The following is a 22,933-nucleotide window of genomic DNA, read 5'->3' as shown; positions in this document are numbered from 1 at the left end:
CATACACATTTGATGCTCTAATTTATTTTAGTCAAAGAAATGAGTGGAATGGTTCAATCCACAGAAGATTGACTTCAAGTTGAATTTCCTCAAATTTGCAGGCCCCTGCGAATTCGAACACTTCACAAATTGAGTATTGGCCCCAAAAATGTAATGACTGCTGCAGAGTCACAGAGTTAGCTAATGACCTCACTCATGGGCACCATGTTTAATGACACATAACACCTCAAATGGCCTAGCGCAACCTGACTGGTCAGGTGGAGGGACTATCACAGCCAGTATAAAAGATGGGCACAAGAAGCACAAGTTTATTATGAGCACGCTGGTGTTGCATTCACATATTTGGCCATCATGTGAACCCTGCCTTACATTTGTGGTTAGACAAGCACTCCCATAAAGGTTTTTATCCTCTCAATATATTGCAGTCACCATATTATATAGCACTGTGTACTTACAATTGCTCATTTTATTTTACAATTGCTCATATCATTACTTGTTTGGCCCATACAAAAACTTATCCTCAAAATCATAATCCTCATAGCATCTGTTCACACACCCTTTATGAACTTAATAGCCCTCTGTGCAATACACATACTGGCTGATCACCGGTTAATGCAGCGTTATGTGCATACTGTATTTAGTATGTTAAAAAATTATTAATATTTGCCTTTCTAGTTAACTATTTTTTCCATTAGATCTATGACATCACGTGATACCTCTGCCACTTCCACTGTTCTATGTGTACCCCAATGTAGATGAAGATGCCTCCCACTCTGCACCTGTTGTTGCATACTTTCAACCACCATCAACAATCACATCCACGTCCTTGCCCTAGTGCAGCATTTAGTTTTCCCTACTCAAGCTCATGGAACGCAAGTATAAATATACAGCCACCCACCCACAGGCATCAATACTAAACGGACACATTTCCAGACTTCATGCCCTGAAAATGTTGCCATTTAGGCTTGTGGAGATGGAAGCTGTCCAAAACCCCATGGCGGTGGCCATTCCTTAGTATTCAGTACCCATCCACCATTATTTCTCCCAGTGTGCTATCCCTGCCTTACACAAGCACGTGTCCGATAACATCAGCCGTGCCTTGAACAACACTGTTACTAGGAAGGACCACTTAACCATGGACACCTGGACAAGTGATTGTGGCTTGGGACGCTACATTTCCATGACGGCATACTGGGTGAACATTGTGGAAGCCAGGACACAGTCGAACCCTGGGATGAAACACGTACTACCGACACCAAGGATTGCGGAACCAGGTTCAATCAGGGTTTCCCCGACTTTTACAGCAATTCCTGCACCTGCTCCTCCTTACCCTTCATCTCAGAAATGTCAACATCAGTCACAAGCTAGAAGCATTGCAGCAATGCATCGGCCAAGCGGCAACAAGCTCTGCAAATGCTAATCTGCTTAGTTTACAAACCACACACTGCCGCAGAGTTATGGAAAGGTTTAACAGAAAATACTGATTTGTGGTGCTTATCCCTAAACCTACAAAAAGACATGATCAAGTGTGACAATGGCTGTAATGTGGTGGCAGCTCTAAAGCTTGGCAACCTCGCACATGAACCATGCCTGGCTCAAGTGCTCAACTTAGTGGTTAAGAGTAGTGATGAGCAAACGTGCCCGCCACTACTCATTACTCACCCGAGTATCACTATGCTCGATGTACTCGGCGAGCACCGAGTATTTCCGGGATTATTTGGCGGGAGCTCGGGTCTCCACCCTGCAGGCATTGTCAGCCATGCACTGTAATGCCGCAGCCATCTTTGCTGTGGTATTACAGTGATTGGTTGGCCGCACAGCGTCATCAGGTCTATAAGAGACCTGGTGCCGCCCTGCTCGCCACATTCTGCTCCGGACTTAGTGAGTGTAGGGAGAGCTGCTGCCAAGATAGGGTCAGAATTGTGCTTTTAATAGTTAGTGTAGGGCTGCAACTGTTCAGTCCACAACTCCTGAGACACCAACAGTAATTTTTAGTGCTAATTCGGGGGTCCCGAGATTGCAGCGCTAGGTAGGCAGGGGAGTCAATGTGCATTTATTCACATAAGTGCAAGGCCTGGAAGCACTGTATATGAGTACATAGATCTCACTGCATGCCTCCAAAAGCTCCATTACTGTCTGCTGCTTTTGCTTATTTAATATATATCTAGCTGCAGTTTTATGTGGCTTTTTTGTTTTTTCCTCACCTGATACCTGCTCCTTTTATTCTAAAGCAATCCATAGCCCCCCTTATTTTAACGTTTATTTGCTTGTTCATGCTGCCTACTACAGCCAGGTTATTGAAATCTAAGAACTTGCAAATCTACCATTTTGTTTGGTCCAGACACCAGATGTGAGTGTGCCAAGAAACATTTTTGTGTGTGTCAAAGCCAACTTGTTGACAAAATTTAGTTGTGCCCCCAAAAACCAAGGCCACATTTAGATCAGTCTGTTATCTGAGGCAGACGGCTGGTGTATCAGTGGTGGAAAAATCGTAATTTTGCAGGCAAACATATCATAATTCTGTGTGCTAGCCTTGTTCTCCATTTTTTTTTTTTTTAGTCAAAAATTCACGCAAAAAAAAAATATTTTGTACAGTCTGTTATTTCAGGCTGAGGCCTGGTGTACATGTATTTGAAAAATCATATTTCCGCAGGCATACGAAGCAAAGTTCTGTGTGCTAGCCTTGTTATTTTTTTTTTTCTAAAGATCACCAAAAACAAATAAATAATTTATAAAGTCTATGTCAGGCTGAGTCCTGGTGTATCTGTGTTGGAAAAATTGTATTTTCACAGGCATACGTAGCATAGTTCTGTGGGCTAGCCTTGTTCTACTCTTTTTTGTTTGCTTTTTTAAATTCACCAAAAAGCAAAAACATATTTAAGACAGTCTGATATGTCAGGCTGAGGCCTGGTGTATCTGTGTTTGAAAAATCTTATTTCTGCAGGCATAGGTATCATAGTTCTGTGTGCTAGCCTTGGGCTATTATTATTTTTTTTTTAAATTCACAAAAAAGCAAAAAAAAAAATGTAATACAGTCTGTTATGTCAGGCTGAGGCCTAGTTTTTCTGTGCTTGAAAAATCGTAGCTTTGCAGCCGTACTGATCAGATATAATTTAGCTCCAAATAAATACATTTGTGTTGAACTTTTGAAATAGTGCAGCATTCCATTTAAAATGGGCAAGGCAAGGGGCAAGGGATGGGGAAGTGGACGTGATGCTGATGGTGCATGCAGAGGACGAGGACGTTGCCAAGCTGAAAGTGGGCAACAACAAAGACCCTTCTCGCTTGACCTTCCTGTCCCAGTTTCTAGGGGACCACAGCACACCACTATTGAAGCTAGAGCAGTGAAACGGTTGTTGGTTGGATAGAAGATAATGCTTCCAGTCACTTAGCCACCACCACCACCATGTCTTCCATATGGTCAAGTCTAAGTAGCCATGAGTGTGGACCTGATATTCCTCACCCTGATCCTCATTCCTCCCACCATGCTGAGTGCCCTGAGAAAACTGATCTCACACTTGGACACTCCAAAGAGCTGTTCACTTTCAAGATTCCTGACTCTCGACGGTCAACTTGAAGTGGGGCCAGATGAGATCGCATGTAGCGATGCCCAAAGCTTTGAACAGTCACGGTCTTATGAAGGTGATGGTGGGAAAGTGTCACAAGGGATGGACGATGATGAGACACAATTGCCAGAAAGTCAGGAGGATGAGCAGGGGGATGTGGAAGACGAGGTGGTGGATGATATAGTGACTGACCCAACCTTAAAGGATGACATGCAGAGCGAGGACAGCAGCACACATGGTGAAGGACGCATCTCAACCCAACATGCAGGAAGAAGCAGTGTAGTGGCCACAGATAGAAAATGTGCATCCATTCCCCGTAACACTAACATGAGGGAAGTTGCCATTCCAATCTTTCCAAGTCTGATTATTTTGTAAAGACTGCTCTGATAACCCCAAATAGGCCATTTGCAACATCTGCCATGCCTGCATCAGCAGGGATAGCAAAACTACCAGCCTGTCCACCACCAGCATGATCAGGCACATGGCAGCAAAGCACCCAACTTTGTGGGCCGAACCCCAGGCTCCAGGAACACTATCTGGAGGTGACACCACTGCTTCTTCCACTGTTTTGCGTAGAAACCAATCCCAGTCCACCGTGCATGTGAAGATGCCTCTAGCTCTGCACCTGTTGTTGCCGACAGATAAGCAGCACCATCATAAAGCCCGTCCACGGCCTTGTTCCAGCCCAGCCTTCAGTTGTCTATACCCCAGTCACTGGAAATCAAGCGTAAATACCCAGCCAATGCCCCACAGGCCACAGTACTAAATTGTAACATTTCTCTTCTGCTTGTGCTAGAAATGTTGTCTTCTCATCTCATTGAGATGGAAGCTATCCACAACCTGATGGCGGCAGCCGTACCAAGGTACTCGGTCCCCATTCACCACTATTTCTCCCGCTGTGCCATAGCAGCATTACACCTGCATGTGTCCCACATTACCCGTACCCTCAACAATCCTGTTACAGGGAAAGTCCACATCACCACGGACACGTGGAAAAATGCTTGTGGCCAGGGATGGTACATCTCACTGATGGCACACTGGGTTAACATAGTGGAAGCCGGGATCCAGTCGGACCTTGGGATGGAACACATCCTCCCCACGCCAAGGTTTGTGGGCCCTACATCAATCAGGGTTGCCCCCACAGTGTACAGCTCCGGCAGCTCTCCCTCCTCCTCCTCCTCTTCAGCCTCCATCTCTGAAATCAACACATTAGTCAGAAGCTGGAAGCACTGCAGCACTGCCTCAGCCAAGCTGCAACAGGCTGTGCTGAAGCTAATCTGGATAGGTGAAAAGCAGCACAATGCAGAAGAGTTGTGGACAGCGCTGAAAGAGCAGTCAGATATTTGAATGACACTGTTGAACCTACAGCCAGGCACGGTCGTGTTTGACAATTGGTGGAACCTGGTGGCGGCTCTGAGGCAAGGTGACCTCAAACATGTACCTTGCCAGGCCCATGTAATTAACGTTGTGGTTCAACTTTTTCTGAAAAGCTACCAGGAGCTGCCGGATTTGCTAGTGAACGTACACCATCTGTCTGCCCATTTTAGAAAGTCAGCTACAGCTTCAGCCACCCTTGCCGTGTTTCAGCAGTGTTTGCAGCTTCCAGCTCACCGACTGGTGTGTGATGTCCCCACGCATTGGAACTCTACACTGCATATGTTGGAAAGGATTTGTGAGCAGAAGAGGGCAGTTGTTGACTATCAACATCAACAAGGCCGTCGATATTCAGTTCAGACTCCACACATAAGACCTCAAGAGTGGACATGGATGTCAGACATAAGTACCATCCTACAAACTTTGAGGACTGCACCAAGATGGTGAGTGGCGATGACGCCAAAATTAGCGTCACCATCCTGCTTCTCAGTATTCTGAAAACCTCTCTGCTCACAATTAATGAGGATGCATTGCAGGCAGAGCACAAGGACATAGATCAAGGGACCATAAAGGGGGATTACACTCATCCCAGCCTCATGTCATCCCTACGTGGATTGGTAGACAATGAGGAGTAGGAGAAGGAAGAACAGGAGCTGCTTTCATGAGCCATAGACTGTACTACAAGCATGGCTGTCATACCGTCTGTTCAGTGGGTATGGCCTGAGGACAGGGAGGAGGAGGAGGATGAGGAGGACAGCATGGCCAGTCATCCTGCTGGTGAGGACCCAGAAGTCTTGCATGTTAGCAGTCTGGCACACATGGCTGACTTTATGTTGCATTGCATTTCACGTGACCCTCGCATTATCAAAATTTTGTTTTGGGTGATACTAATTACTGGTTGGTGACACTTCTAGACCCACACGACAAGCAGAACTTTCAATCTCTTCAGCCAGATGCAGATAGGTGTACTAAAATGTTGCAGTACCAGAGAGCCCTTGTAGCGGAATTACTTAGAAAATTCCCATGTGAGAACGCTGGCAGCAGACGTCAGAGTTTGTTGTACAACCAAGGAGTCCAAGCGAGAGAGACAGAAGTACAATCCAGCTGAGGCAGGGGTACAATGGCAAAGTTCTAGGACAGTTTTATCAGACCCTTCCATGGTGTCGGCACAGAGGCAAGGGGTGCTGTCACAAGAAGTGCAATGTTTGGGAAGATGCTGAGGGAGTACCTTGTAGATCGTACAAATGTCCTCCAAGCTGGACACATGGCATGAACTGGCTCTCAACGTCTTGGAGGTCCTGGCCTGCCCTGCCTTGCTGCTAGCCTTCTGTCTGAGCGGGTACTTAGTGCTGCTGGTGGAATTATAACAGATAAGTACATCCACCTGTCAACAGAAAATGCTGACAGGCTGACTCTTATAAAAATGAAGAAGGGCTGGATTGGGCAAGACTTCTATACACCACCAAGTGAAAACAGCTAAACATAACCTCTAATACATTCTGTTTTTGTATTCTCATGCACCTCTTCACAACCACACATGGGTATATGCTTCCAGATTTTGTCTGTTTGGCGTTATCCTCCTCCTTATCTTCATCCTCATCATCCACAACCAGTAGAACACCAGGTTGAATGGATTCCGTGATGCCAAAGTCACACATTTTTTTGTGCAAGGGTGTTTTTATGATGCCCGTTACTAATTGGAAACCAACACAAATGTTACTCCCTCAGAGGTAAATGTCATAAAAAAGTGATGTACGTCTATTATTCCCATTTATTCTTATATTTTCCATTTTCCCAATCTCTGGACAGTCCTCTAAAGACGTTGTGTTTACCTCTACAATAGAAAATTATTCAAAGACTTTTATATTATATTTTTATTTATAGCCCTGTCTCTGAGCTGTTGCTAGGGACAAACATATCTCGTTAGACACATTCTGGGTTCAAATCTATGAACCTGTGTTCACCCCTCCCTTTTGTTAATTAAATTTATCGGTGGATTCACATCCTTTATTTATTTGTTTGATTTCATTATGATTTATCTTTATGCCTCCTCATTCTCCACTACTAGATCACCAGGCTTAACGTCTTCTGTGTCGCTACAGGCAGTCCATGTTTTTGCAAGGGTGTCTATGATGCCCATAGTATATTTTTTAAAAATGTATCCCCCTTGGGGAAATGTTTGTCAGCCCAAGCACTGCGTGTATGGGCATTACAAGTGTAGGATACACACTCCTTTACATTGGGCCTAGTTTTTAATGAGGCCTTAAGCAATGTCTACTCCTTCTCCACCACTAGATCACCACTCTGAACATGTTCTGTGCTGCTATAGGCAGTCAATTTTTTTGTCAAGGGTGTCTAAGATGCCCATAGTATATTTTTTTAAAATGTATCTCCCTTGGGGAAATGTTTGTCAGCCCATGCACTGCATGTACGGGCATTACAAGTGTAGGATACACACTCCTTTACATTGGGCCTAGTTTTTAATGAGGCCTTCAGCAATGTCTCCTCATTTTCCACCACTAGATCCCCATGCTGAATGTGTTCTGTGCTGCCATAGGCAGTCCATTTTTTGGCAAGGGTGTCTTTGATGCCCATAGTATATTTTTTTTAAAAAATGTATCCTCCTTGAGAAAATGTTTGTCAGCCCATGCACAGTGTGTATGGGCAGTACTTGTCTAGGTAACCCGCTCCTTAGCATTGTACCTGGTTTTTAATAATGCCTTCCTCCACATATCATCATTCGCCGCCACTCGAACATCATGGTGAACATGTTGTATTCTGCTACAGCTATTCAATTTTTAGGCAAGGGTGTATATGATACCCATGAATACATTTTTAAAACTGTAACCCCCATGGGGAAATGTTTGTCAGCCATAGCACTTCGTGTATGGGCATTACAAGTCTAGGAGACATGCTCCTTAATATGTAGCCTAGTTTTTAATGAGGCCTTCCTCCACCTCTCATCATTTTCCACCACTAGATCACCAGGGTTCACGTTTTCCATGTTGCTATAGACAGTAAATTTTTTGACAAGGGTGTCTATAATCTCTATTTAAATATTTTTTAAAAATGTACCCCCCATGGGGAAATGTTTGTTAGCCCAGGCACTTAGTGTATGGGCATTACCAGTCCCTTTGTAATGGGACAGTTTTCTTTATGAGGCCCTCCTCCATGTTTCTTCCAAGGAAGGATTGGGGTGCTTTCAAATTTGGGTCAAGGCAGCCCTTGCATTCATTGCATAAGGAAACAATATGGCAGGACCAACTGAAGAATGTAAAGTTAGTTTTCCTGCGGCCATCCATTACCTGGGTTCAAAGGCTTATTGGGGTGCATATGACTTGATAGCAGGGCAGGCCTTGCATCCAATGAAACATTTCTTCAGGAAGCCTTCCTGTACCTCTCATGAAAGGGGTATTGGAGTGCATAATTGTTGGCAGCGCAGTCATTCACCTTATAGGCAATAACAGCATAGGAGAGCCACTGTTTAATAATGGACCTTTAAGAATATTAATGCCGACTGATGCCCCTCTAAAAATAGGCTTTGTGACTTTAAGAGTCCCTCCTTCATAAATGAAACAAGATGGGTCTCCTTATGTGTCACACACCACATGGCCACCTAGGGGTGTTCAATGTTACAATGACATTTCCCAGTGAATGCATTTGTATTGGTTGAAAGCAATGTTACAGTTGAAAAACGCATAAAAACGCTGCGTGTGAACATTGCTCATGTGGCGGAGGAACATTTTGGTCTGGGGTTAATTATTTTGCCTCATATACAAGTCATAACCCTGGAAAGGATGTAACTTAATATATTTCTCAGCAAAATCCATTTTGGTTTTGTTTTTGTATGTTTTTTGGTGCACCTGTAAAAATGGCGTTAAACTTTGACAACATTGCTTACAGCTGTGACCTAGGAGTCAGAAATGCTTCCAGGGGTGATCCCCATGATGTGCCTGTGTCTTTTGAGCAGTGTTTCCATCATTTTCTGATATTTTTAGACCTTAAAGGACCACCGAGGGGGATCACAGTAAAAATACTCAGGTTTCCCAAAGACTTACATTGTCGACTACCCGAGTATTCCAATTTGCTCGACCCGAGCAACGAGCACCCGAGCATTTTAGTGCTCGCTCATCACTAGTTAAGTGGTTTATCAAAACCTACCCAGATCTGCCTGAACTATTTGTGAAAGTATGCAGAGTGTGTGCTTATTTCCTCAAGTCAGCTACAGCTACTGCTGCCCTAGCAGTGATGTAGCAGAGTTTGCAACTTCCAGCTCACCGACTGATGTGCTATGTCTGGGATTATTGCCCTATAAGTCCTAAGCCTTGCTGCTGCTTTTTCCATGGACTTATTGATTGATTCATGTTTTTTATGGTGATCTTTATTCAGAAATTCATCAAAGCAGGGAAAATTAACTGATTTAATGTGTTCATTCACAGCTTCTCTCTAACATCTGTATGTAAGAGGTAGTGAAGGGAGACTATACATTTCTGGAGCTGGAATTACCACTTCAGAACTCTCGAGTTCTTTGCTTCCATCTACTTCTAGGAGCTTCTTGAAGTTTGGGATTATTGTTCTGCTGGAAGACCCATGACCTAGGATGCAAAACCAGCTTTCTGACCCCGGGCGCTACATTGCGACCCAAAATCCTTTAAGAATTTTCACATTTCATGATGCCTTGTGCACAGTCAAGGCACTCAGGGCCTGAGGCATCAAAACAACCCCAAAATATCTTTAAACCGCCACCATATTTGACAATAGGTACTTTGTTTTTTATTTGTAGGTCTCATTCCATCTACAGAAAACAGTAGAATGATGTGCTTTACCAAAAAACAAAATCTTGATCTCATCTGGACACCTACTGGCCCTCCGAGTTTCAAACTCTACAGTATTATACGAAAAATGTGCCCACCTCATATTAATAAACTATATTATAGTAGCAATATAAGGGTATTCCAATCCCTCCAAAAATGCTTTTTGATGGCTGGCTGCTGGCCCTCTAATATTAGAGTGAGGACTGCCTGATGGCCCTTGGACAATAGTGAGGCCCACCTGCTTGCCCTCTAACAATAGTAAAGGCCTCCTAATGGCCCTGAAAAAAAAATGTGACTTACTGAGTACCTCCTTCATAAATGAAACATGATGTGTCTGATCATGTCTAACACACCACATGGCCAGATAAGGTATTAGAATGCTAAAATTACATTTCCTGTAAAATGTTTTTTTCAACATTGAAAGCAATGCAAATGTGCAAACACTACATGTAAACATATCCCAAGGTGTGGAGGATCATTTTATTCTCTTACTTATTTTACTTATATACAAGTCATTATCCTGGAAAGAATGTTTCTTAACATTCTTTCCAGGAAAATTTATTTCATGTTTGTTTTTGTGTGTTATATTGTCAATTCATAAAAGTGGCAAAATACTCTGACAACATTGTTCCCAGCACCGACCTGCGATTCAGAGGTGCTTCCAGAGGTCTTCTCTTTGCTGATCCCATGCCATTTCAGCTCTGTTTCAATCGATTTGAGCAATTTTTAGACCCCTTTGATGGGGCTGCCCAAAAAATGTTTGAGTTTCCCATTGACTTGATTATACTCGTTACATTTGATGAGCACCTGACCTGAGCATTGTGATTTACTTGACATGAGTAACGAGCACCAGAGCATTTAATTGCTCACTTGTCATTACAGGTAACCTCACTGTAATGATAGCTGTCACTGTCCATGGAATTCTGGCAGCTCTTACAGGCATCTATGGGCGAGTTTTGTGCACACCACAGTTTCTAGTAGATTCCAGAGGAACCCTAGCCTTCATCTTTTAACTCATGTACAGGGAACTGTACTTTACCAGGGTCTTCTGGATTATGTCCTTGGAATGGTTGCAGGACAGTGGAATGGGCTGGCAGTAGTTTGTCAAAAAGCCAAGTCAATACCAATATGTCAGGAACTGGAAAAGAAATGTGAAGCAGACAATTATGCATAACAAAAGCCAAAGTTAAAAACAGGAGTCCTACTAGCTAGGTAGAAGCAGAGGAGTGAAGCCTATAACTGGCACCTCTATGCAGTATACTGAGCGTTTAACCCCTTCATGACCCAGCCTATTTTGACCTTAATGACCTGGCCGTTTTTTGCAATTCTGACCAGTGTCCCTTTATGAGGTAATAACTCGGGAATGCTTCAACAAATCCTAGCGGTTCTGAGATTGTTCTTTCATGACATATTGGGCTTCATGTTAGTGGTAAATTTAGGTCGATAATTTTTGCATTTATTTGTGAAAAAAGTGGAAATTTGGCTAAAAGTTTGAAAATTTAGCAATTTTCAAATTTTGAATTTTTATTCTGTTAAACGAGAGAGATATGTGACACAAAATACTTAACAAATAACATTACCCACATGTCTACTTTACATCAGCACAATTTTGGAAATACATTTTTTTTTTTGCTAGGAAGCTATAAGGGTTAAAATTTGACCAGCGATTTCTCATTTTTACAACGAAATTTACAAAACCATTTTTTTAGGGACCACCTCACATTTGAAGTCAGTTTGAGGGGTCTATATGGCTGAAAATACCCAAAAGTGACACCATGCTGAAAACTGCACCCCTCAAGGTACTCAAAACCACATTCAAGAAGTTTATTAACCCTTCAGGTGCTTCACAGCAGCAGAAGCAACATGGAAGGAAAAAAATAACATTTAACTGTTTAGTCACAAAAATGATGTTTTAGCAACAATTTTTTAATTTTCTCAAATGTAAAAAGGAAAACTGGACCCCAAATATTATTGTACAATTTGTCCTGAGTATGCTGATACCCCATATGTGGTGGGAAACCACTGTTTGGGCGCACGACAGGGCTCGGAAGGGAAGGAGCGCTAGTTGACTTTTTCAATGAAAAATTGGCTCCAATCTTTAGCGAACACCATGTTGCATTTGGAGAGCCCCTGTGTGCCTTAATATTGGAGCTCCCCCACAAATGCCCCTATTTTGGAAACTAGACCCCCCAAGGAGCTTATCTAGATACACAGTGAGCACTTTGAACCCCCAGGTGCTTCACAAATTGATCCGTAAAAATGAAAAAGTACTTTTTTTCCACAAAAAAATTATTTTAGCCCCAATTTGTTCATTTCCACGTAGGCAACAGGATAAAATGGATCCTAAAATTTATTGGGCAATTTCTCCTGAGTACACCGATACCTCATATATGGTCACAAACCACTGTTTGTGTACACGGCAAGGCTAGGAAGGGAAGGAGCGCCATTTGAATTTTGAATGAAAAATGATCTCCTATCGTTAGCGGACACCATGTCGCGTTTGGAGATCCCCTGAGTGCCTAAACATTGGAGCTCCCCCACATGTGACAACATTTTGGAAACTAGACCTCACATGGAACTAATCTAGATGTGAGGTGACCACTTTAAACTCCCAAGTGCTTCACAGAAGTTTACAACGCAGAGCCGTGAAAATAAAAAATCATTTTTCTTTCCTCAAAAAATATGTTTAGCTAGCAATTTTTTATTTTCACAAGGGTAGCAGGAGAAATTGGACACCAATAATTGTTGCCCAGTTTGTCCTGAGTACACTGATACCCCATATGTGGGGGTAAACCACTGTTTGGGCACTCGTCGGGGCTTAGAAGGGAAGTAGTGACTTTTGAAATGCAGACTTTGATGGAATGGTCTGTGGGCGTCACGTTGCGTTTGCAGAGCCCCTGATGTGCCTAATCAGCAGCAACCCCCAAAAGTGACCCCATTTTGGAAACTAGACCCCCCAAGGAACTTATCTAGATGTGTGGTGAGCAGTTTGAACCCCCAAGTGCTTCACAGAAGTTTACAACGCAGAGCCATGAAAATAAAAAAATCATTTTTCTTTCCTCAAAAATGATGTTTCAGCAAGCAATTTTTTATTTCCACAAGTGTACCAGGAGAAATTGGACCCCAATATATGTTGCCCAGTTTGTCCTGAGTATGCTGGTACCCCATATGTGGGGGTAAACCACTGTTTGGGGGCACGTCAGGGCTCGGAAGGGAGGGAGCACCATTTGACTTTTTGAATGCAAGAATCAATGGTGGAATCAATGGCTGGAATCAATGGTGGCGCCATGTTGCGTTTGGAGACCCCTGATGTGGCTAAACAGTGGAAACCCCTCAATTCTGACTCCAACACTAACCCCAACACACCCCTAACCATAATCCCAACTGGAGCCACAACCCTAATCACAACCCTAACCCCAACACACCCCTAACCCTAATCCCAACCCTAACTGTTGTGAATTCCGCTCTTGGGCTCCCTCCGGTGGTTGTAAGTGGCACTTTTGTGAGTTCTGCTCTTGGGCTCCCTCTTGTGGTTTCTAGTGGTATGGCTGCTCCTTGGAGTTAGCTGTCATCAGCTGCCTCCACTTATCGTCTCTTCTGCTCGGCTATTTAGGTCTGGCTCTTTCTTCAGCCAGTGCCACTTGTAAATGGTTCCTGGTTGGATTCACATCTCTTTGGAGTTCCCTGTTATCCTGACCAGTTCAGCTAAGCTAAGTTTTTGCTTGCTCTTTTCTGTCCATAGATTGTGGACTTATCCATTCTGTGCTTTCTATGTTTGTCCAGCTTATCAGTGTGAATTAATTCTGTCTTGCTGGAAGCTCTGGGAGGCAGATTTGCCCTCCACACCTTTAGTCAGGTGTGGAGATTTTTTGTAAACTCTGCATGGATTTTTGTAGTGTTTTATTGGAATTGCTTGCCTGAGGAGGTGGTGATGGCGAACTCAGTCGAGGGGTTCAAGAGAGGCCTGGATGTCTTCCTGGAGCAGAACAATATTGTATCATACAATTATTAGGTTCTGTATAAGGACGTAGATCTGGGGATTTATTATGATGGAATATAGGCTGAACTGGATGGACAAATGTCTTTTTTCGGCCTTACTAACTATGTTACTATGTTACTATGTTATACTGACCGCACAGTATTCCATCCTGTCCTATCTATTTAGCTAGACTGGCCTCCTGTGCTCATCTTGGTTTCATTCTGTGTATGTCTTTTCCCTCTCCACTCACAGTCATTATTTGTGGGGGGCTAATCTATCCTTTGGGGATTTTCTCTGAGGCAAGATAGTTTTCCTGCTTCTTTCTTTAGGGGTAGTTATTTCTTAGGCTGTGACGAGATGCCTAAGGAGAGTTAGGAACATTCCACGGCTACTTCTAGTGTTGTGTTGAGCTTAGGGACTGCGGTGAGTACAGATACCACTTCCTTCAGAGCTCGTTCCATGTTGCTCCTAGACCACCATATCATAACACCTAACCCTAATCGTAACCCTAATCCCAACCCTAACCCTAATCCTAACCCTAACCCTAACCACAAGCCTAACCCCAACACACCCCTAACCATATCCTTAACCACAGTCTAATCCTAACCCTATTTCCAACCCTAGCCCTAATTCCAACCCTAACTCTAATTCCAACCCTAACCCTAAGGCTATGTGCCCACGTTGCGGATTCGTGTGAGATTTTTCTGCACCATTTTTGAAAAATCCGCAGGTAAAAGGCACTGTGTTTTACCTGTGGATTTCCAGTGTTTTTTGTGCAGATTTCACTTGTGGATTCCTATTGAGGAACATTTGTAAAACGCTGCGGAATCCGCGCAAAGAATTGACATGCTGCGGAAAATACAACACAGCATTTCCGCACCATGGGCACAGCGGATTTTGTTTTCCATAGGTTTACGTGGTACTGTAAACCTGATGGAAAACTGCTACGAATGCGCAGTGGCGAATCCGCTGCGGATCCGCAGCCAAATCCGCACCATGTGCACATAGCCTAATTCTAACCCTAACCCTAGTTCTAACCATAATTCTAACCCTAACACTAACCCTAGCCCTAGCCCTAACCCTAACCCTTGCCCTAGCCCTAACCCTAGTGGGGAAAAATTTTTATATTTTCATTGTTTTATTTTTGTCCCTACCTATGGGGGTGATAAAGGGGGGGTATTTATTATTTTTTTTATTTTGATCGCTGTGATAGAACCTATCACAGCGATCAAAATGTACTTGTAACGAATCTGCCGGCCGGCAGATTCGGCGGGCGCATTGCGTATGCGCCCGCCATTTTGCAAGATGGCGGCGCCCATGGAGAAGACGGACGGACACGGGGAGGGACACGGGAGGTCGGTAAGTATGATGGGGGGGATCGGACAGCAGGGGGAGGAGATCGGACAGCGGGGGAGCGGACAGGAGGACGGAGGGGAGCTGAGGACAGCTAATGACCGGACGGAGGGGAGGAGATGAGTGGCGGTGGGGGGGTGACATCACGATCTCCAGCCATGGCTGATGCTATTGCAGCATTGGCCTTGGCTGGATTGTAATATTTCACCAATTTTCATTGGTGAAATATTACTATTGTTCTGATTGAAAGTGAAAGTGAAACATCACTTTCAACAGCCAATCAGAGCGATTTGTAGCCACGGGGGGCGAAGCCACCCCCCTCGGCTCAAGTACAACTCCCCCTGTCCCTGCAGGTCGGGTGAAATTACAGTTAACCCTTTCACCCGGCCTGCAGGAGCGCGATCCGACCATGACGCATATGTTGGGTCACAGGTCGGATTGGCACAGGTTTTCATGACGCATACGGTGCGTCAAAGGTCAGGAAGGGGTTAATAGGTGTGATGCTGTCTGTGGTGCTAATGGCCATATCATGGAGCTGATTACTCCTTAGTAGGACACACACCAATAGTGGACACTATTAATGTCAACTACTCAAAGCTACTAGTCATAATGTTTACTTCATTACCACCCACAGAATGTCACCTGGAACTGCCATACTCCCAAACAGATGTCATTGTAACAGGTCCAGGACAAGATTTGACACTCACTTGGTTGAGAGGAATGTACAGAAAGATCCAGGCTGGGGGAGGTGTGCTGAGGACTGTTGTAATCACTAGGATGGAGTATAATATAGGAGGAGATCTTATTTTAGAGGATAGCTATATGAATCACTGACACAACAGGGATAGTCCTGGAAATTACTTGAGTTCCTTATTTTTTTTTTATTATTTTCTTGTTGTGCATTAATGAACATAAACATTGGGTTTTGCTGTGAGAGTCTTTACAAAAAGAAATTCTTGACATCAAATAGTGAATCGAAAATTGGTTGCTGATGATCTTATAACCTTTCCAAGATTGAAAAGCTTAAATAATTATTTCTTTGTGGTTATGACTGACGCAATTTCTTCTTGGAACAATGCAGACACAAAGGGAGCGATTCCACTGTCTTCTTTTCTGCTTAGAAAAAGATGAGGAAGTGCAGCTATCATTTGGTTTTTGATGTGGTCAACAATAACGTGCCAGACAAAACAATAATGAAGTGTAATATTTTTTAGAACATATTGTTGTAAATCTATTATCAGTGAATTGTACATTTCATGGCTCTAGCTCCACAGATACATCCTTTTAACGATGTTATATCACCTTGTCGAGTGAGTCAAGTATTTAAAAACACAAAATAAACATGGTCTGTGGCAAAAAGAGGCATTTCAGGAGCCTTTAGTTTAGCATGTTGTCTCTATTGTATCAGAAGTTGAAAAACAGGAACAATTTTCTTAAGTGAAATAGTCAGTGAGGAATAATCGAGGAGCATCTTCAGACATGTAATTAAAGGTATATTTATCTCTTTATTTTCCCCCACTCTGCAGACAAAACAAATTTTATAGACCGTCATCAATCAACTCTTATTAGACGGATAAAGTATGAGTTTCTCATTCTAAGAGATCTCTGGTACCTACATCTGCTGACTGAGGAACAGTACAATACTGTGATCCAGAAACCGACATCGAAGGAGAGGATACGAGAACTGTGTGATATTATCAGTGACTGGGAGGACACGGAGAAGTTTATGGCTTATGCTGTTATAAAAAAATACAATGGAGAAGTCATTGTAACGTTGGAAAAAAAGGACTGTGAAATGAAAAGAAGATATCGACCAAAGCCCATCTTTAGTAAGTCTGACTCATTACGCAACACTCTGTCTTTTTTACTTTACATTTTATGAAGGAAGCTGATGATCTCTACAGATGTGCAAATCCTTAAAGCATACTTGTGATTTCAGGTGAGTATTCATAACTTTTCATGTGTATATAAGGAATATCATTTGAAAGATCAAATTTCAAGAATCATTTCTGTCCATTATATGTGTCACGGGTGTGCCGGGTGCAACAGACAGTCATTTTGGATCTGGCTGTAGAAGGACATTGCTCTTGGCTTTGCAAACACTTTCTTGATTTGTGCATCTCTGTTATGGAGTGATATCCTTCTCCCTTTAGGACCTAGCAGTGACCTCCACCTTGTGCTGCTTATTGAAACACTCTTGCTGGTTGTTTAATTACCCTGAGTCCCTTCAGCAAGGTACTACTGTTAGCTCTATTTACCTCTGCCAGATGGAAGTGCTAGAAGTTTACTAGTTTCTTCTTGGATTGCTTGCTTGTGTCATCTCAAGCTAAGTGTATTCCTCATTTTGTCCTCCTGCTTTATCTTTAGTGGTAAGGGGGGCTGACTAGTGACACCCCGTCCCCTCATTATCCAGGGTCAAAGGGGCGAGGGGCAGTCAGGGATTAGGTTCCTGATCAGTGATAAGTGCAGAACCGATTTAGGGATATTAGGGCAGACAAGGTTTTGTAATATCTGTCTAGGGGTTCCCACTCTCTCCTTTCCTAGTGTTTGGACTCCCTCACCCTCTTAGCATTGTTATGCACCTAGCTTCTCCCTCACCCAGGCAGACAATATGACTCAATAGCATTTTTAAAGGAAACCTGTCACCTCCAAAATGGAAGGATACATCGGGGGCTTAGCTACAGCATTACATAATGCTGTAGATAAGCCCCTGATGCCGGTGGGCTTAGCTCAATTTCCATTTTTGGGGGTGTCAGGTTCCCTTTAAGAGCTTTTTGTCTCATTGTAGTTTACTTTCAGTAAACATGTAGGACGTCATGCAGCACTACTGAGCAGTGTAGCGGAAAGTCTAGAACTGGTCAGATAAAAAATTCATAGAAAACAACCGCATGTAGGGAATTATACAGCAGCATTGAGGAGTGTTGTTGTGAATCCAGCTTTAAGGTGAGGTACAATTCCTAATAGAAAGCAGCAGCATAGGCTATGTGAATCTGTGCCAAACTCTTTGCTTCTCCTCATTCTCCCGCTCTACATAGACTTCAATATTGAGCTGTGATCTATAGCAATGAGATATCAGTACACCTTACCTTGATTGTGACTTATTTTTGCAGTTTTCAAACTGAATGATCAGCTCAAGAATGAAGTGGTGAAGGAAGCATATTTCTATGATTATTGTTATGATCTGGTGATTAAGGAGCGGCATGCGTCTAGCTCTGAGCAGGTGACAACTATACTGACCGCAATCCCTAAGCTCAACACAACACTAGAAGTAGCCGTGGAATGTTCCTAACTCTGCCTAGGCATCTCGTCACAGCCTAAGAGCTAACTACCCCTAAAGATAGGAGCAGGAAAACTATCTTGCCTCAGAGAAAATCCCCAAAGGATAGATTAGCCCCCCACAAATAATGACTGTGAGAGGAGAAGGAAATGACATACGTAGTATGAAACAAGATTTAGCACAGGAGGCCACTTCTAGCTAGATAGAAATAGTACAGGACAGAATGCTGTGCGGTCAGTAATAAAAACTAGAAAAAGTCCACCGCAGAGAAATGCAAAAATCTCCACACCTGACTAAAGGTGTGGAGGGCAAACTCTGCTGCCCAGAGCTTCCAGCTTAGCTGAATAGATCTATACTGAAAAGCTGGACAAATGAACAAAAACAAAGAAAGTGCTGAACAACAAAGTCCACAACAAGTGAACCGCAAAAGGACAAGCAAGGACTTAGCTTTTGATGAACTGGTCAGAGTGTCAGGAAAGTCCTAAGAGCAATGACTCCAGGCAGGAACAATTGACAACTGGCATTGAATGAGGGATAAGGCCAGACAAATATAGCTGAGCCAGAAAGACGATCAGTGAAAACAGCTGCTGAAGCTAAATCTAAGAAGCAGCCATACCACTAAAAACAACAGGAGGGAGCCCAAGAGCAGAACTCACAAAAATGCTACTTACAACCACCGGAGGGAGCCCAAGAGCGGAATTCACAACAGTACCCCCCCCTTAAGGAGGGGTCACCGAACCCACACCAGAGCCCCCAGGCCGATCAGGATGAGCCAAATGAAAAGCACGAACCAAATCGGCGGCATGAACATCGGAGGCAACAACCCAAGAATTATCCTCCTGGCCATAACCCTTCCACTTGACAAGATACTGAAGCTTCCGCCTCGAAAAACGAGAATCCAAAATTTTCTCAACCACATATTCCAACTCCACCTCAACCAACATCGGGGCAGGAGGATCAACAGATGGAACAACGGGCACCACATATCTCCAAAACAAAGATCTATGGAAAACATTGTGGATGGCAAAAGAGGCTGGAAGGACCAAATGAAAATACACAGGATTGATAATCTCAGAAATCGTATAAGGACCAATAGACCGAGGCTTGAACTTAGGGGAAGAAACCTTCATAGGAACATGACGAGAGGACAACCGAACCAAATCCCCCACACAAAGCCGAGGACCAACACACCGACGGCGGTTAGCAAAACGCTGAGCCTTTTCCTGGGACAACGTCAAAATGTCTACCACATGAGCCAAATCTGCTGTAACCTGTCCATCACAGAATCTACACCAGGACAATCAGAAGGCTCAACCTGCCCAGAAGAAAAACGAGGATGGAAACCAAAATTACAAAAGAAAGGCGAAACCAAAGTAGCCGAACTGGCCCGATTATTAAGGGCAAACTCAGCCAACAGCAAGAAAGTCACCCAATCATCCTGATCAGCAGACACAAAGCATCTCAAATAGGTTTCCAAGGTCTGATTAATTCGCTCAGTTTGGCCATTTGTCTGAGGATGGAACGCCGAAGAAAAAGACAAATCAATTCCCATCCTAGCACAAAAGGCCCGCCAAAACCTGGAAACAAACTGGGAACCTCTGTCAGACACAATATTCTCCGGAATGCCATGCAAACGAACCACATGCTGAAAAAACAATGGAACCAAATCAGAGGAGGAAGGCAATTAGGCAAAGGTACCAAATGGACCATTTTAGAGAACCGGTCACAAACAACCTAGATAACAGACATCCTCTGGGACACAGGAAGATCCGAAATAAAATCCATGGAAATATGCGTCCAAGGCCTCTCCGGGACGGGCAAAGGCAAAAGCAACCCACTAGCGCGGGATCAGCAAGGCTTAGCCTGGGTACAAGTCCCACAGGACTGCACAAAAGAACGCACATCCCGCGACAAGGAAGGCCACCAAAAGGACCTAGCAACCAAATCTCTGGTACCAAAAATCCCAGGATGACTGGCCAACACAGAACAATGGACCTCAGAAATTACCTTACTTGTCCATCTGTCAGGAACAAACAGCTTCCCCACAGGACAGCGGTCAGGCTTATCAGCCTGAAATTCCTAAAGCGCCTGCCGCAAATCAGGGGAGATGGCAGACAGAATCACCCCTTCCCTAAGAATGCCAACGGGCTCAAGGACTCCAGGAGAATCCGGCAAAAAACTCCTAGAGAGGGCATCTGCCTTAACATTCTTAGATCCTGGAAGATATGAGACCACAAAATCAAAACGGGAGAAAAACAGGGACCACCGAGCCTGTCTAGGGTTCAGCCGCTTGGCCGACTCAAGGTAAATCAAATTCTTATGATCGGTCAAGACCACAATGCGGTGCTTGGCTCCCTCAAGCCAATGTCGCCACTCCTCAAATGCCCACTTCATAGCCAACAACTCCCGATTGCCGACATCATAATTGCGTTCCACAGGTGAAAACTTTCGGGAAAAGAAGGCACATGGCTTCATCAAGGAACCATCAGAATTCCTCTGTGACAAAACGGCCCCTGCCCCAATCTCAGAAGCGCAACCTCAACATGAAAAGGAAGAGAAACATCCGGCTGACGCAAGACAGGGGCAGAAGTAAATCGGCGTTTAAGCTCCTGAAAGGCCTCAACAGCCTAAGAGGACCAATTAGTCACATCAGCGCCTTTCTTCGTCAAATCGGTCAGGGGTTTAACCACACTAGAGAAGTTGGCAATGAAACGGCGATAAAAATTAGCAAAGCCCAAAAATTTCTGAAGGCTCTTCACAGATGTGGGTTGAATCCAGTCATGAATGGCTTGGACCTTAACAGGATCCATTTCTATAGACGAAGGAGAAAAAATAAACCCCAAAAAAGAGATCTTCTGAACTCCAAATAAGCACTTAGACCCCTTCACAAATAGAGCATTATCACGAAGGATCTGGAATACCATCCTAACCTGCTTCACATGAGACTCCCAATCATCGGAAAAAATCAAAATATCATCCAAATACACAATCAAGAATTTGTCAAGATAATTGCGGAAAATATCATGCATAAAGGACTGAAATACAGAAGGAGCATTAGAAAGCCCGAATGGCATCACCAGGTATTCAAAATGGCCTTCGGGCGTATTAAATGCAGTCTTCCATTCGTCACCCTGTTTAATACGAACAAGATTATATGCCCCTCGAAGGTCAATCTTGGTAAACCAACTAGCCCCCTTAATCCTAGCAAACAAGTCAGAGAGCACAAGTAAAGGGTATTGGAATTTGACCGTGATCTTATTAAGAAGGCGATAATCAATACAGGGTCTTAAGGAGCCATCCTTCTTGGCAACAAAAAAGAATCCCGCTCCCAATGGTGACGAAGACGGCCGAATATGCCCCTTCTCTAAAGACTCCTTAACATAGCTCTGCATGGCGGCATGCTCTGGCACAGACAGGTTGAAAAGTCGGCCCTTAGGGAACTTACAGCCAGGAATCAAGTCAATAGCACAATCACAGTCCCTATGTGGAGGAAGGGAACTGGACTTGGGCTCATCGAATACATCCTGGAAATCTAACAAAAATTCAGGAACATCAGAAGAGGGGGAAGAGGAAAGAGGAAATTGACATCAAAGGAACGTCACTATGTGCCCCTTGACAACCCCAACTAGTCACAGACATTGATTTCCAATCCAGCACAGGATTGTGTACTTGTAACCATGGAAAACCCAGTACAACAACATCATGTAAATTATGCAACACCAGAAAACGGCAATCTTCCTGATGTGCAGGAGCCATGCACATAGTCAGCTGAGTCCAATACTGAGGTTTATTCTTGGCCAATGGTGTAGCATCAATACCCCTCAAGGGTATGGGACTCTGCAAAGGCTGCAAAGAAAAACCAGAGCGCCTAGCAAATTCTAAGTCCATTAAGTTCAGAGCAGCGCCTGAATCCACAAATGCCATGACAGACAAAGATGACAATGAGCAAATCAGGGTCACAGACAGGAGAAACTTAGGCTGCACAGTACTAATGGTAACAGATCTAGCGACCCTCTTAATACGCTTAGGGCAATCAGAAATAGCATGAGCAGAATCACCACAGTAAAAGCACAGCCCATTCTGACGTCTGTATCCCCTCTGTTCCGCTCTAGTCAAAATCCTATCACATTGCATGGGCTCAGGACTTTGCTCAGAGGACACTGCCATATGGTGCACCACTTTGCATTCGCGCAGGCGCCGATCAGTCTGAATGGCCAGAGACATAGATTCGCTCAAACCAACAGGCGTGGGAAACCCCACCATAACATCTTTAAGGGCTTCAGAAAGACCCTTTCTGAAAATTGCTGCCAGAGCGTCCTCATTCCATTTAGTGAGCACAGACCATTTTCTAAATTTCTGGCAGTATAATTCTGCCGCTTCCTGACCCTGACACAGGGCCAACAGTGTTTTCTCAGCATGCTCTAAAGAGTTAGGTTCGTCATACAATAATCCGAGCGATTGAAAAAAATGCATCTACATTAAGCAATGCCGGATTCCCTGACTCAAGAGAGAATGCCCTGTCCTGAGGGTCGCCACGCAGCAGAGAAATAACTATCTTTACTTGCTGAAT

The 22,933-nt window shown here is 43.8% G+C and overlaps 1 protein-coding gene across 1 annotated transcript in view; it reads left to right on the top strand.

The window, feature by feature from the left end:
* Positions 1-22,933, top strand: part of LOC138677399 (uncharacterized) — a 628,383-nt gene that overhangs the window by 208,163 nt on the left and 397,287 nt on the right. Inside the window, exon 9 of the mRNA XM_069767493.1 lies at positions 16,613-16,915. Coding sequence (XP_069623594.1) covers positions 16,613-16,915 — 303 coding nt within the window. The remainder of the gene's footprint in view (positions 1-16,612; positions 16,916-22,933) is intronic.

The sequence above is a fragment of the Ranitomeya imitator genome, chromosome 4 (assembly GCF_032444005.1).
Source record: "Ranitomeya imitator isolate aRanImi1 chromosome 4, aRanImi1.pri, whole genome shotgun sequence".
Taxonomy (NCBI): domain Eukaryota; kingdom Metazoa; phylum Chordata; class Amphibia; order Anura; family Dendrobatidae; genus Ranitomeya; species Ranitomeya imitator.
The sequence above is the reverse complement of the archived record's forward strand: the minus strand, read 5'-3'. Positions and strand labels throughout refer to the sequence as shown.